We start from the raw sequence: 17,232 nt of genomic DNA on the forward strand, positions 1-17,232 counted from the left end.
AGACTGACAGGTCTCTTTGGTCTTGTACCTCCCCCTGCACCATTTTGACTTCCGTGGTGCATGTGCCTACCTTACACTGTTTCTACCCTCAATCAGGTACCAGAAATGAGGTGAGGGCTTTTTCCTACCCAATTACCTTGCTAGCCTTCATGTGCTCAGTTTAAGAACCTCCCCTTGCTGCCATCTTGGCTGATCAGGGAGACTCCCCAACATTCTGGACAGGCTGTCTACCAATAACAATTATTTTTTCACAAATGTAAAAGAAGTGTGTGACTATACCCACAAATGTAAAGGAAGTTTGTGTCTATTCATTTTACTTTTATCCAGTCCCAGAGACTTCCACACTTTGCTTTCTCCTGCCCCCCAATCTATATCACCAGTGAATTTCATGTAACTCCCTTATGCCTCCTTCTTTGATTGTAATGTATAAAATAAGGTGCATAACTGCCATTCTCTGGGAGCACTTTCTGAATCCTTTGACATTTTACTTGCCACTAATTGTTGTCAATTTGGCTCAAATTAACTCATAAAAATTCTTACAAGTTTGGATGTTTCTTATGTTGGAGGAAAGGAATAGAGAGGAGGGAAAGAGGGAACCATCTCTTTCCCTGTAGATGTCCTTAGGGTGCCTGAAAGCCCCACACTAGGGAAATTCCTGTGTTTTCCAGACCAATCTTGATACCCTACTCCCTCACCCAAACTTTCTGGAAATAAGTACTAACCTCTTTGCCACTGTATGGAAGCAGAATTTGTCATCCCAGAATATGTCTCCTTGACATAAGGATTATTTTAGGCTGGTTATTTTTAAGACACAGCAGACGTGGGAGAACCTCTGAAAACCAAGTGGAAGTAGCCCTTTGTAAAGGACATTTGTTTTTAATGGAAATCTCCACCTGTACCAGCATTTCCTTCACTGGACCCGGCTGGCCTTCAATATCAATGGAGAAGGCACGGATTTACATCTGCATAACAATATTGTCCTTGTTTACTGTGCTTTTCCTTCCTGGTAACCTCCCTTAACTGTCTTCACCCCTAAGGTCTTCTTTTGTCTTTAGGTGAAGGTGGTATTTATGGTGCTGTCTTCATCATTTTGGTGAGAGTTACTCAGTTTTCCTCGGTCTGTCCCATGTATACAGGAGGTATGCATGTTACTACAGTTTGTTTTCCTCCTGCTAATGTCTCTGTCAGGTTGATTAGACCAACTAGAAAAACCTTGAAAGGTAGAGTAGAGTTTTTCTTTCCTGACAGTTTCGGCAAGTAAGCCAGAACTGACTGGTTGGGGCAGCACTAGCCACTGGAACTGCTGTAGCTGAGAATGATGCGATATCTGACAAAATGCTGCCAAGAGGTAAGCATTCTTATCCTATCAGCCTCTCTGATTTCTGTCTGTAGGGTTTTGTGGAAGTTAAGTGTTGACAGTCCTTTCCCTAGGTTGGCAGGAGAAAATTTGTGAAGCTAGCTTCTTAGGCCTAGTGACTCTTGTTTCTTTCTTTTTCCATTGATCACCCTTCCTGAGATAGTTTTCCTTTGTCCATATTGTTTGTCTTGTTCTATTTTGAGAGCTTGGATTTGACCTCCTCTTTCATCTCTGCCATCCCGACAGTGCACAGATTTGCTTGCATTTGGCACCCAGTCATATAGATTGGGGGTTCCAGGAAGCTGTATTCAGTAGGATTGAAGGACAGGAATACCTGGGACTTGACTGGGCCTCTGCAGCCACTTGACTGGCATTTTCTCACCTTTTTATCCGACCATGCTAGCTCTTAGGGGAATTTGTCATGAGGGATGCCAGTCCCTAAGGGGCCTTTGCCTTCTCAACCTTTGTTGCTTTACCACCTGTAATAATGAAGGACTTTTGCTGTCTTAAGACTATTCTGGGAGTGAGCCTGCATCCTTTGCACTCTTTTGTGAACTGCTCTTACGTCCTTGATTAAGCCAAAACAACAACAACAAAAACCTTATTGGTTTCAGTCGCTATTTAGATTAATTGATCCTACTTGTGAAATGGTCAGATGATGGTATCCTTTGAATTGAAAAAACTTCTAAATTGGAAAAATTTTAGAGTTCTCATCATAACTGCTGTTTCATTGGTACATATAGAAAGATCAAATTTCAAAAGTGTATCCAAAGAATTATAATGACTAGTCTTACAAAAATCAGGTTGAGAAGTCATATTGAATCTGCTGTCTCAGCTTCCCTCATGGGTCTTATAGATGCTAATAAAAGCATTAATTAATAGGAGAATGGGAAGAGGCCCAGGAAAGTCAAGATGCTCTTGGATTTTTTTTTACAAAAGGGTATTAAGAAATAAGGTAAATAATGCAAATATTGATAGGGGCAAATGAAACACGAAACAGAAAGGGAAGGTTCACAGGACTCGTCCTTGCAGGGCTTACCCCATTTCTTGAATGGGGTTCAAACCTAAAGTTGGGCAGGCCAAAGAGGGGCCTGTATAGTCCCCCTCAGCATTAAAGGGTCCCGGACATGTCATATCTATTTACCACAGTGTGAAGAAATTAAAAAAGCCAAAAGGCAAAAACTATGATGAGATATCTGACCAGCAATGTCTTGGGACAGCCATTAGGCTGATTGATCAAATTAAAGATCAACAAAAGGTCATTGGTGAATCACAGACTTGCAGCTACAATTAGACTGATAGAACATAAAAATATATGGTTAATAAGAATATGAAAGTTGGATTGTTGAAGCATGTATTATGTAAAGAAATTATGTTTTTACCTGAACGTTTAAATAGGAATGGGTATTAAGTCTGGCTGGGGAACATTTTTACCTCTCAGTATTGTAAAACTAAAGCATATTGATTAAATCTTAATGGAAGCTTTGGATAAGAGTTCATTCACCTGGCACACAGCAGAACTGTAGGGGAACTCACTTTAGATGCAATATGGATCCAGCAGCAAAAACCTCTGGGGAACATTGGACTTTCTGTTGAACTCTCTGTAGTGTCAGGCTTGGCGGACTACCCAGAAAACTAGAATGTTGCCCAAAGACTAATGTCATGACCCCAGGAAGGATGTTAATGAATGTACAGAGTGTGATACTGGCGTGATGTTATCTGTTAACTTACGGATGCATTGTTCTTTCTGTGGTCTACAAGACTGTCCATCCTGTTCGCCCCTTACAAAAGGGATCCCGTCCTGGGAAGGGGGTGGGTTTTTCTCCAGCCAGCTACCAGCGGGAACAGTTGCTTTGCCCATGTAAGTTTCTCCTTTTAAAGCTCTTATGAATTTGAATAAGGCTACATTCCCTAAGGCTATATGTCAGTTCTTCAGAATCAGTGCTGAATTCAGACTTTTGTGGCTGTCCCCCAAGAAGAGCCAAACACAAAAACACCAAGAACCGCAGTGGAGGAATTAGGGTAGCTTTATTGCAGGGCACCATGCAAGGAGAACTGGAAGCTATCACTTAAAAACATGGATCACCGATGGCTTACAACTGGGGTATTTAAAGGCAAAAAAATAACGAGTAAGCATGAATAAGGGGTTCAGGGTTGTGGGCTGTGTCAATTGGTCAGTTCTTGTGCAAGCTTCAGCAATTTTCTTAATCTCATTTTAGTTCTTGGTGGCATCCTGTCCAGGGTCTTCGTGACTGTGGCCAGGTGATCTTTTCTGCTTACAGATTTCTGCAAGACATCTTGGGATTGTGAGTCAGTGACATTATGTTAAGACAAGACCAAAAGCAGAGCTATATATCCCATGCTTAACAGGTTACATTCTTCTATTATCTTAAGCAAAGTATACTTTAATATTGTTCCTGAAACTTGCTTTATATGCAGGCCTCAAGGCCCCAGGATATAAGTATATTCCAGTGCAACCAAGACTCTTAAAAGAGCTAATTTAATAATTTCAACTAAAAGCTAAATTCTAGTATACCTATTCTGTTATGATTTTCTATCACTTTCAACAGTTCACAGTTACTTAGTTTTCATTAGAAATGGAGGTTTTTAGGGGCTAAAAATCCAATATACGTAATCGAAGCTACTAGGAATACATGAATCAACTAAGAACACAAGAAAAGTAGGATATATTTTCAGTAATGGAAGATATAAAGTATAGAGATACAGTTTTGAGGGAAATTATAAGAAAATACGTTTGTTCTAAAATAAGTTGATTATTTCTGAATGGTTAAGAGAACAAGAGACAAATTAGACAGGACAAGGAAAGTTGTATAAGGTTTGTTGCATCTGGCAATATATTAAAAAGAGCATACACCATGATCAAGTGGGATTCATTCCAGGGATGCAAGGATGGTACAATATTTGCAAATCAATAAACATAATATATCACATAAACAAAATGAAAGACAAAAATCACATGATCATATCAACAGATGCAAAAGAAGCATTTGGTAAGGTACAGCACCCATTTATGATAAAAGCACTCAGCAAAGTGGGAGTACAGGGAGCATACTTCAACATAACAAAGGCCATTACGAGAAACCTACAGACAACATCATACTCAGTGGGCAAAAACTAAAATCTTTCCCACTACGATCAGGAACAAGGATGTCCACTTTCACCACTTCTATTCAACACAGTATTGGAAGTCTTAGCCAAAGAGATTAGACAAGAAAAGGAAATAAAAGGCATCCAAATTGGAAAGGAGGCAGCAAAACTATCATTGTTTGCAGGTGACATGATAGTGTACATAGGAAACCCTATAGACTCCACCAAAAAACTACTTGACCTAATAAGTGAATTTGGTAAAACAAAGCCAATACTCAGGAATCAAGGGCATTTTTGTATACCAACAGTGAAATATCAGAAACATAAATCAGGAAAAAATCCCATTTGCTATACCAACAAGAAAAATGAAGTACCTAGGAATAAACCTACCTAAGGAGGTAAAAGACCTGTACTCAGAAACCTACACAACACTGAAGAAAGAAATTAAGGTAGACATGAATAAATGGAAATGTATACCGTGTTTGTGGATTGGAAGAATTAACATTATCAAAATATCCATACTACCCAAAGCAATTAATAGATTCATTACAATCCCTATTAAAATACCGATGACATATTTCAGAGATATAGAACAAACATTTCAAAAATTTATATGGAACCAAAAATGACCCCGAATAGCTGCAGCAATTTTGAGGAAGAAGAACAAAGCAGGAGGGATCACAATACTTGATATCAAACTGTATTACAAGGCCACTGTAATGAAAACAGGCTGGAACTGGCATAAGAACAGACACATAGATCAACGGAACAGAACAGAGAGCCCAGAAATAAACCCAAGTCTCTAGGGTCAATTAATATTTGACAAAGGGGGCAGAAGCATAAAATGGAATAAAAATAGCCTCTTCAACAAATGGTATTGGGAGAGCTGGACAGCTACATGCAAAAAAATGAAAACTCAACCACCAACTTACACCACACACAAAAATAACTTCAAGGTGGATAAAAGACTTAAATATAAGTCATGATACCATAAAAGTCCTAGAGGAGAACACACAGAGAAAAATCTCAGATATTCCACACAGCAATATTTCCAATGATATGTCCCCAAGAACAAGGGACACAAAGGAAAGAATAAACAAATGGGACTTCATCAAAATAAAAAGCTTCTGCACAGCTAAAGAAAATATCAGCAAAATGAAAAGAGAACCAACCATATGGGAAAATATATTTGCAAATGATATGTCAGACAAAGGTTTGATCTCCAAAATATATAAAGAACTTACATGACTCTACTCCAGGAAGACAAAGAACCCAATTAAAAAATAGGCAAAGGACCTGAACAGATAGTTTTCCAAGGAGGCCATACAGAGGGCCCAGAGACATATGAAAAGATGCTCAGCATCACTAGCCATCAGAGAGATGCAAATTAAAACCACAATGAGATACCACCTCACACTGGTGAGAATGGCCATCATAAACAAATCAACAAACAACAAGTGCTGGCAAGATTGTGGAGAAAAGGGAACCCCAGTACACTGTTGGTGGGATTGCAGACTGGTGCAGCCACTGTGGAAAACAGTATGGAATTTCCTCAGAAAACTAAAAATGGATCTGCCTTTTGACCCAGCAATTACACTGTTAGGAGTATACCTTAAGAATCCTGAAACACAAATTCAAAAGATCATATGCACCCCAATGTTCATAGCAGCATAATTTACAGTAGCCAAGTGCTGGAAGCAACTTAGGTGCCCATCAGTAAATGAGTGGATCAAACAGCATGGTACATTTATACAATGGAATACTACACAGCAGAAAGAAAGGAGCTCCTGCCCTTTGCAACATAATGGATCTGGAAAGCATTATGCTAAGTAAAATAAGCCAGGCAGTGAAAGACAAATACCATATAATCTTACCTATAAGTGGAACCTAGTCAACAAAACAAACAAGTAAAATAGAACTGAGACATTGAAAGAAAAGAACTGACAGTGATTAGAGGGGAGGAAGGAGGGGGAAAACAGGGGAAAGAAGAGGAAGGGCCCTCAAGGAACGAACATGTATAAAGGACCCATGGAAAAAGCCAAAGTGGGGTAGGATTCCAGGTGGGAGGTGGGAGTGGGTGTGGTAGGGGAAGGTGATGGTGGGAAAATGGAGACAACTGTACTTGAACAGCAATAAAAATAAATAAGAATTATTTATTTTTAAATGAAAAGTAAATTAAAAACAAATAAGATTCCATAAGAAAAGCAAGAGCTTGTGGCATCTGAACCAAGACTGCAGTCTCCATCCCCCTTCCCAATCCAGTGAGATGGAAACTCCGTTCCAGAGTATAGGCAGAAATACAGGACTACCTGTTCAATGCAGCTCCCACTTAGGGGGTTATCTTCCCAGAAGGGGAAGGACATCAGTTTTTCTCATTCTGCTTTCAGCTACCTGTGGCTGAGGCTAAGTTCTAGGATAGTTCAGGAGAGAGGTGGGCATCCCTTCTTTCAGCTAGCCCCCTCTAGTGGGACAGGGACTGTGTACCTTGAGCATGGTGCAGCAGAAAATAATGGGGCCCTGATCCCCCCTGCCTGGCTGGTAAGATGGTTCCACAGAGACAGAGGCAAGCTGGGAACTCCCGTCTCCCTTAATACTCGGGTCCTAACATGGTGGCATTACTCAGAGACAAGCAAGTCATTCACCCCACCTCTGACTCCACAGACTTGGCTTGGACATTCTTCCTGGGGGGAGAAGCAGTGCACAAAATAGATAGCTCCTGATCTCTTTCAAAGGAACTACTACATTTGCAACACAGGGTGGTGGTCAAGTTCAAAGATATTCTCTAAAACAGTGGAAGTTGTGGTGAAAGGTAATGTGGAGGAGATTGTAGATTCAGTAGAGATATAGGCTAAACTGCAGGCCTAGTAATCTGCACAGGAGAACTGGGTAAAGAGACAGGTGGGAGAAACATTCCAAGGCTAAGGAAAAATTTTAAACACTGATCTAGGGAACTTCCTTCAAGAGAGCTCCAATTTGATTGGATTAGATTTTAGAGCAATTTATGCCTGAGGGTATTCTTAGAAATAACAGAGCAATTATTCTACAATTGGTGAATTTTGACAAATAAGTGTGGTCAGGAAAAGAAACAAAGAAAAATCTGTCAAAACCACTGTTGAATCAGGGTGCTGTGGCACACCAAAGGCCGCACCCCTTGAGGACCAACATCAGAAGCTTAACACTGGTGGATGGAGGCAGGGGAAGCAGGGACAGAATTCAATAAAATAACTCAGACTGTCACAAATAATAATAAGCCCTGAAGAGAGAGTGGAGGGACCTGCAATGAGTCAGTTTAATATGCAGGGCCTTGCACAAACAAAGCCCCCCTTTTATAAAATTTCTTATTACAAAATCATAAGCATGTAATTCTGTAACATAACTATCACATTCAAGCACACCATATGCCCTTCTAGCTGAAATGTACAAATTAAAACTATAAATCATCACACCCATATTATTAGCTACCAACCACACTCAAGCAGGCCTCACTTCTGCTGGACCCTGTATTACCTAAAACGTCCAGTTTCCAACAAAAATATTATGAGATATGCAAATAATCAGGAAAGCCTAACCTGCACACTAGGGGGTGGCATAGAGAGGGAAGCAGGTAACAGAAACTGCCTTTGAATGCCCAAATGACCGATTTAACAAAGACTTCAAAGTATCCATTATAAATACATTCAGAGAATTAAAGGAAACCACGAAACCATGATTAAAGAAAAAAGACAGGTATGATAACAATGTTGTATCAAACAGATAATATCAATAGATTAAAATTTATATAAAGAACCAAATGAATATTTTGGAGTTGAAAAATGCGGTAAATGAAATGAAAACTGTATCAGAGGGGCTCATGTTAGTGTGGTAAGTGTGTGGTAAGTCTGGATGGTTTGCCTCAATGGATGGACTGCTGGCTTGCGAACCAAAGGATCACTGATTTGATTCCCAGTTAGGACACATGCTTGGGTTGGGGGTTTCAGGCCAAGTCCCCAGTAGGCGGTGTGCGAGAGGCAACCACACATTGATGTTTCTCTCCCTTTCTTCCCCCCACCCCCAAATAGATAGATAGATAGATAAATCTTAAAAAAATTTTGGAGGGGATAATTTGGGAGTGAGTTGTCCCAGCCCCACACCAGGCCACCCCACAGGGTTTCATTCCAGAAAGTTAAGTCCTCATAACTCCTGGGTGCAAAAACCAGTGGGGACTCATTGGTGGAAGAAACTTCTGGAGTCCTAGGCAGTTCCCCTTAAAGAACCCACACAAAGACTTAATCAGACTCACTCCCTCTGAGCTCCAGCACCAGGGTAACAAGCAGCTTAAAAGGCAACAGTGGCAAACAGGGAGGAACTAAAGTATCTGGTATCAAGGCAGGAGGTGGGGGACAGCTTTCTCTAAGACAGAAAGGCAGGCAGAGGCCATTGTCCCTCTTCTGAGCTCTCTACCCACAGAGCCACACAGTGCCATATCTGAGAGTCCATCAAGCTGGCTAACACTGTTTGTCCCACTTTGGAGATTCCATGAGATTCTGTCCCACCCACCTATGGGCCCATTCAAACTGTTAACCCTGAGTTTTCAATATGAATAGCTGATCTTGGCTCATGCTTCTCAACTTCCTAAATCCTATGAAATAAGCAACAGCTGTCCTCTGGAAAGCCCCCAGCTCCCATACCTCTTATTAAGTGGTCCCTAGCACTAGTGGCAACCAGCCTAGATTCACAGCTTGGCTTTGCCTGGGAATCTCTAAGCCCAGCACAAGCAGCAGCCATCTCAGATTGCTTTATAGCTTAGGCAGAGTAGCCTGGGAAGAACACAAGTGGGGGCTGACCTTGGCTTGTACCACCTGGGAAACCCCACAGCTTGCCCACCCACTACACAGTTACAGACCGTGTTGGAGCACCACTACCCTGCCTGTGCACAGCTGATCCTCCATGAAGGGTGGAGGTTGGTGGTCAGTGGTCACAGCCAGTCCTTGTAGCTGACTGGCCTGGGTAAATTCCTCCCACTGATCTGCCAACAGCAATCAAGACTCAACTACAAAAGGAGGGTGTACTCAGCCCAGATGAATGGCACACTTTGAGTACCCATCTTGGATGATAGGGTAGGCTGTGCCCCTGGACCCTACAGGACACCTACTACATTAGACCGCACTACCAAGACAGGGAGTCATAGCAGCTCTATCTAATACATAGAAACAAACTCAGGAAGGCTGTCAAAATGAGAAGACAAAGAAGCATGGCCCAAATGAAAGAACAGATCAAAACTCCAGAAAGAGAGAACTAAATGAAATGGAGATAAGCAATCTATCAGATGCAGAGTTCAAAACACTGGTTATGAGGATGGACTGGCTCAAGGAAATTTAGTGAGGACCTCAACAGCATAAAAAAGATCCAGTCAGAAATGAAGAATATACTAATTGAAATAAAGAACAATTTCTAGGGATACAACAGTAGAGTGGATGAAACAGAATCAAATCAATGATTTGGAACATAAGGAAGCAAAACAACAGCCAATCAGAACAACAAGAAGAAAAAAGAAAACAAAAACAAAAACGAGGACAGTGTAAGCAGCCTCTGGGGCAACTTCAAGAGGTCCAACATTCACATCATAGGGGTGCCAAGAGGAGATGAGAAGGAGCAAGAAATTGTAAATCTATTTGAAAAAATAATGAAAGAAAATTTCCCTAATTTAGTGAAGGAAATAGACATGTAAGTCCAGGAAACACAGAGTCCTAAACAGGATGGATGTAAAGAGGCTCACTCTAAGACACGTCACAGTTAAAATGCCAAAAGTTAAAAATAAAGAGAGAAGCTTAAAAGCAGGGAGAGAAAAGCAGTTTGTTATCTACAGGGGAGTTCCCACAAGACTATTAGCTGATTTAGAAGACTATTATCTTCTAGCCTTAAAAGTTTCTTTTAAGAAAGTTTCTTTTAAGGCTAGAAGAGATTGGCAAGAAATACTAAAAGTCATGAAAAGTAGGGACCCACAGCCAAGACTGCTCTGCCCAGCAAAGCTATCATTTGGAATTGAAGAGCAGATAAAGGTCTTCCCAGACAAGGTAAAACAAAAGAGTTCATCATCACCAGATTATTATCATATGAAATGTTCAAGGGGCTTATTTAAGAAAAAGATCAAAACTATGGACAATAAAATGGCAATAAGCACTGACCTGTCAACAACTGAATCTAAAAAACAAACTAAGCAAACAAGAACAGAGACAGAATCATGGATACACAGAGCATTTTGATGGTTGTCAGATGGGAGGGTGGTTTGAGGGAATGGGTGAAGAGGTAAGGGGATTAGGAAGTACAATAGGTAGTTACAGAATAGCAATGGGAATGTAAGTACAGTATAGGAAATGAAGTAGCCAAAGGACTTTTCTATACATGACCCACGTCGCAACCACTTTTTGCGAAACTTCGCAAACCACTTTTGACATTTCGATCAGTCACAGCACCTTTTCATTATACTGCACAAATCTTTTTGTGCATTTCAGTTGCATTTTTGCCTTTCTTGAAATAATAAAGCATAATATATTGAAAATGTTTGTACTTTCTTTCAACTTCAATATTAAAATGGCTGCACAAAAATTCACCGATTTTAATAAATTTTTAAAAATATATTATTTATTTATTTTTACAGAGAGGGGAAGGGAGGGAAAAAGAGGGGGAAAGAAACATCAACGTGCAGTTGCCTCTCACACACGCCCAACTGGGTACCTGGTCTGAAACCTGGGCATGTGCCCTGGCTGGGAATCGAACCAGCAACCCTTTGGTTTGCAGGCTGGCACTTAATCCACTGAGCCACACCAGCTGGGCGTAAGTTTTTTTTTTTTGTTTTTTTTTTTTTTTTTAATGCAGACTGATATGACAGCTGTCACAATATAATCTAACAAAATTGTTTCAAATGAAGTTAAAGACAACTAAGCACTACTAGAGCCATTGTGTGGAAAAAAACTAAATGAACTTTTTAGCCAACCCAATATGTGTAACTCTCTGCCTGGGATAATTTCTCTCCTACTAGGGTCATTTCCAAGGGGAAACTCCTCTGACCTCAGACTAGGTTAGCTCCTTCAGAGTCCAGCTGCAATCTCATCTCTGTTGGCATGTTTTTCCCCCCCAAATAAATTAAAAAACAATTTAAGAACAACTATTTCATTTCCACCTATGAAGAAGTTGCAGCATTTGACTAAAAGTGATAAAAAGACATCTGACTTCAAACAAGAAAGAAAAACTAAGAGCTCTTATAATAAATAAAAAAGCACATTCTTGAGAAGAATCAGTCCTGAATTGTTAGCCTCCGGACTGGTCCAAAATTGTAATCCTGTAGATGACTGTTCCGACTTTTAAAAAATATAATCGTAAACTTGTAAACATGAAAAACACTTTGAGTACACCATTGATTTATGCACTTTTGTGGAGTTATTATCACTTTATGAATATGCTGAATGTTATGGATCCTGAGAACAATGCTTATGTGCATATAGTTTGTATATGCACATTCTCTGAAGATTCACAGACAGGTATTAAAAAACATGTGGAATAGTAGGTAAATGTTATCTTTCTCCTCTTCTCTCAGCTCTATAAGATTAACTTCTTGATACATGCTTTTAATCCCATCCCATCTCAATTCTAGCTACCTTTTAGAATTTAGGCATCAGCAGCATTCTTTCCCTTTCATCTTGTTTTCTCCTGGACCCTTTCTCTCAGCTTACATAATATATAAAAACAATTCAATGTTATCTTTTTCTTCCCCCCCGAGAAATATAACTTTACACTATGTTAACTTAAACATAGGGTAAAAACTCTCAAAGAAATTCAAGACATAAAAGTCCAAAGAGAAAAGTAACCAATTCCCTAGACTCACACCATCAAAAGTAAGCAATGTTCCAGACACCTTTCCAAGGAGGACATACAGAGGGCCCAGAGACACATGAACAGATGCTCAGCATCACTAGCCATCAGAGAGATGTGAATTAAAACCATAACGAGATACCACTTCACATCAGTCAGAATGGCAATCATAAACAAAGCAACAAACAAGTGCTGGTGAGGTTGTGGAGAAAAGGGAACCCCAGTACATTGTTGGTGGGAATGCAGACTGGTGCAGCCACTGTGGAAAACAGTATGGAATTTCCTCAGAAAACTAAAAATGGAAATGCCTTTTGATCCAGTGATCCCACTGCTGAAATTATACCCCTAAGAATCCTGAAACACCAATTCAAAAGAATGTATGCACCCCAATGTTCATAGCAGCACAATTTCCAATAGCCAAGTGCTGGAAGCAACCTAAGTACCCATCAGTAAATGAGTGGACCAAAAAACTGGTTCATTTACACAATTTAATACTACCCAGCAGAAAGAAAGCAGAAAGGGTAGGACCCTTTGCAACAGCATGGATGGAACTGGAGAGCATTATGCTAAGCCAAATACCATATGATCTCACATATTAGTGGAACCTAATCAACAAACAAACGAGCAAAATGGAACCAGAGACCTGGAAATAAAGAACAAACTGACAGTGATCATAGGGAAGGGGGATAACAGGGAAAGAAGGGGAAGAGGCAAGTCAAGGAACATGAATAGAGGACTCACAGGCATGGACAAACCGGGTGGGGATTGACTTGTAGGGAGGGTGGGGGCAGGGGAGAGCAACTGGGAAAAAGGTGGGACAACTGTAACTGCAAATCAATAATAATAAAAAACTAAGCAATGTTCCCATTTGATGGCTATTACTTTAGACATTTTTCTATTCACTGTATATCTTTTTCCATAAAGCTTTATTCTGCTTCTGAATAACTTTTTCAGTAGAAATTCTCAGGAATATTTTAAAAATTACACCATTTTAATGATTCATTTGCTACTCATTACCATATTTCTTTCCATGAGACTTTTTTTTTTAAGGGGAAGGGAGGGAGAAAGAGAGGGAGAAAGAAAATCAATGTGTGGTTGCCTCTCACACGCCTCCTACTGGGGACCTGGCCCGCAACCCAGGCATGTGCCCTGACTGGGAATCAACCGGTGATCCTTTGTTTCACAGGCCATCATTCAGTCCACTTAGCCACACCAGACAGAGCTCCATGAGACTTTTTAAGAACACTCTTCCTTTGCCATCCATGGCTGTATATGCTTCTGTTTCTTGTCGGGCTCTTTTTGTTTCATACCTTAAATGCTCTTTCCTGTGTGATACTTTCTTAAGTCTCTTCCCAGTAGGCCTCTTAAGTATCTCACATATCCCCACTATACGTTTCACATTGTGTTATGGAATGTTTCATATTAATACACTGAGAAGAGTACAGCATCTCTCCTATGGTTTTCCTTTTAAAAATGAATAACCTGAATTTAATCATAAGGAAACATCAGACAAAGCAAAACTGGGAGGTAGCTACAAAATAAATGACCAACAGTCTCCAGATGTGTCAGGGACATGAATGACAAAGACTGAGAGTTCTTCCAGAATAACAGACTAAGGAGACATTACAACTAACTGCAATGTGTGACCCTGGATGGCACTGAGGTCCAGAAAGAGGACATTAGTAGAGCAATTGAAGAAATTTGAATAAGGCCTATAATTTAGTTAATAGTGTGTACCACTGGTAATATTGTGATTTTACTAACAGTAGCAGTTATGTGGGTATAAGAAATCTGTTTTCTCCAAATTTATAATTTCAGTGCAATACCAAGAAAAATTCCTGCATATTTTTGCAGAGGTTGACATGATGAATCTAATTTTTAAAAAATTTATTGATTTTAGAGAGAGAGAAGAAAGGAGGGAGGGACAAGGAGAGAGGGGGTGCAAGAGAGAGAAAGAATGAAACATCATTTTATTGTTCATCTTATTGATGCATTCATTGGTTGATTCCTGTATATGCCCTGACCAGGCACTGAACCTGCAACCTTGGCATATGCGGATGATACTCTCATCAACTGAGCCACCCAGCCAGGGCCTAAAACCTTTATGGAAATCTGAGTAAAGAGGCATAAACAAAAAAATATGTTTTTACCATGTATCAAATGAGTTTGTAATTCTCAAATCCAACAAAACTGGGATTGGGATTATCTAGGTCAACCCAGTGCACTTGTTTCCCTTGTACTCCTCACACCTGTGACTGTTTGATGTCTAGCTCCACGAATACAGGGCTGTGTCTATTTTGTTTGCTAATATCCCCTATGCCAAGCATAGTGCCTGACACAGAATAGCTCCTCAAATATTTTTAAATGGACTCATGGTGTGGATAAAAAAAAAAATAACAATGCTAACCTGCAATTTATTCTTGCATCTCTTTCCTGGGATCAGTCCAAATTCTAGCCAGATCAATAAAAATTTAGTAATCATTTGGCAAAACTGGCCTCCCTACCTCTTGTCATCCATCTCCCTGCAATCTATCTGATAGCCTGCAACCACAACATTTTTAAAAAGTCCAACTGTGTTCCTTTCCTCAAACTCTGCTATTTCCCCATTACCTACAGGATATACTCAAGCTCCTCAGCTTGGATTTAAGGCTTTGGCCCCACACTCCCTTTTGAAACCTTTCTGGTTTATTAAGGGCTTATATGCCAAGCACTAGGCTAGTCACAGGAGTTCACAAATTAGTTGGGAATACAGATATATAGTAGTGCGTGACCAACTATATTACAGGGTTTGTGGGGACACAGTTTCAGACAATGTATTACAAATATAGTGGTGCCTTGGTACTTGTTAATTTGTTCTGGAACTCATGAGTACTGAAACCAACGGGTACTGAATGCTGAAGCATTTTCTCTTGTGGGGCGGTGGCGTGACTCATACAAGTTCTAGCAAATGTGCTGAGTCCCAAGCAAGTGCCCAGTGCTGAAACATTTTTTTTCTGACCAAAATGTGAGGAGTACAGGGTTTGATGAGTTCTGAAGCAGACAAGTACCAAGGTATGACTGTATTAGGCTTTTGCCCTCTGCATGTTCACCAGTTCAGTCTAGGGCTGCAATGTCCAATAGGGTGGCTACCATCCACATTTCAAGTGCTTAACGGCACATAAAGCCATGATCATATTGGACAGCACAGCATAGATCATTTCAGTCACCCATGGAAGGAAGGAGGTTACTGTAGGTGCTTAAAAAGAGAGCAAGGGCCATTTTCAATACATGCATTCTGTGGTGCTAGCCACCTGTCCCGAGCAAACACATCTTGGCTGGGGTGTATAGTACAGGCTCCCAATAAAGATAATGCATAAAATAAATCATTAAGTGATACAGAAATGTGATATAACAAATAGGTTCAATTCTTCCTTTCACCACACCTTTAGTCAGAAATTTCAAGCAAATTCTAGCTCTTTCCCCAAATTTCTCCTATCCTTGTAATTTATTACAAAGAGTTCTGAGAAGTTACACACAGACAACATTTATACTAGGTAAAAATACAGATTATACCTACCTTGATGCTTTCACAAGCCATCTATCCAGGAACCTACTTCACCACCTGCCTTTTCCTCTGTCACTTTCCCTAGAAAGGAAGGACACAAAGTAAGATTTCCAAAATATTTATTTTGATATTGGAGAATAATGGGAAAACTAAGTAATGGGAACTGGACCCTCATCGGGGTCTTCTGGAAAAAATCATAAGTACCATCCTCTTCTGCAGCCTGATGCTTATCCAGTTTAGCAATCAATTCTTTCGCTGGATTGAACACGCCATTGGTCTGCTGGTCACAGACGTAGCAGCGCGGGGTGGTGCGGAAATGCTGCAGTGCACAGCTCTCGCAGAAATAATGCCTGCACTTGGTGACAACTGGGTTTTGGAAGGTCTGGCGACAGATGAAACACTTGAATGGTATTTCCTCATCGTCGCTTCCCACTTCATAGTTTTCGTCCTCATTGACACCGTAGCGACCCTCATCAAGCTCACGTTCGATCTGCCACCCATGTTTGTAATCTGATCGGTCATGGAGAAATTTGCAGCTGTCTCCAAAGCCGCAAAAGCCTGTCTCCTTGTAGTCCTTACAAATGTCAGGCTGGTAATCCCAGCGCACGGTGGCACGTAGATGTTCAGGAGCTCGGATGGGGCCCTTCCGCACCATTCCGGAGGAAGCATTGCCCATAGACGTATCCTTGGGCTTCATGTATTTTTGATAGTTATTGATTCCCCGGTAGATCTTGTCATCTTCCTTGCCCCTCAGCTCCTCCTGGATTTTCTGGCTGCGCTCAAAGATGGCTTGTGCGTCACGCTCCTTTTCTGTGTCTAGCTCGTAGACAGCAGTCGCCCCCATATCCTCTGGCCCCACGGGTTTCGCCGAGCGGGTGGACTTGTAGAACACTCGGAGAGCCTCAGACTTGTTCCCCTTCCCCTCCTCCTCCTCCTCCTCCTCGCTACTCAAGTCGCAGTAAAGCACCTTCTGTTTACCACTGCCACGGGTCTTCTGTATCATGGGATTGTGGGTCGCCCGCTTCTTTTCCCGGCGAACCACAGTGCTGCATTCATCACTGCTGCTGTTGCTGCTGTCTCCCGGCTCTTGGTCGCAGATCGGGCGCTTCCTGCGGCCTGCAGGCCCCTTTCGTCCAGGCTTTTTGAACAGGAAGGTGCATACCTGGTCTGTCGCCTTTCCTGGAGAAAGTTGGTCTGCCATTTTTAAGTCCTGAGCTCCAAAACGGCCACGGGGTTCTGAGTGGTGTGGGGGCTGCTTCGCGTTACCGCACACCCGGCTCTCCGCTGAAAATGGGAGCACAATGCGCTGCAGAAAAACTGCGGAGCATTGAGATGAGACAGTACGTCACCGAACAGCCCTGCCGGCCACCGTCGT

The 17,232-nt window shown here is 41.1% G+C and overlaps 1 protein-coding gene across 2 annotated transcripts; it reads right to left on the reverse strand.

Moving 5' to 3' along the window:
• Positions 1–3,362: 3,362 nt before the first annotated feature.
• RNF113A (ring finger protein 113A) lies at positions 3,363–17,212 on the reverse strand. Of its 2 annotated transcripts, none has more exons than XM_028522787.2 (3): positions 16,062–17,212; positions 15,870–15,938; positions 3,363–3,643 (listed from the first exon to the last, which is right to left on the reverse strand). In XM_028522787.2, exons 1-2 carry the CDS (start codon positions 17,056–17,058, stop codon positions 15,880–15,882), a joined length of 1,056 nt encoding a protein of 351 aa, XP_028378588.1. In that variant the 5' UTR covers positions 17,059–17,212; the 3' UTR covers positions 3,363–3,643; positions 15,870–15,879. The 2 variants fall into 2 exon arrangements, with proteins under 2 accessions (XP_028378588.1, XP_028378587.1); XM_028522786.2 differs by having other exon boundaries at positions 3,363–3,654.
• Between the last annotated feature and the right edge of the window lie 20 nt (positions 17,213–17,232).

This window comes from Phyllostomus discolor, chromosome X (assembly GCF_004126475.2).
Source record: "Phyllostomus discolor isolate MPI-MPIP mPhyDis1 chromosome X, mPhyDis1.pri.v3, whole genome shotgun sequence".
Classification (NCBI taxonomy): Eukaryota; Metazoa; Chordata; class Mammalia; order Chiroptera; family Phyllostomidae; genus Phyllostomus; species Phyllostomus discolor.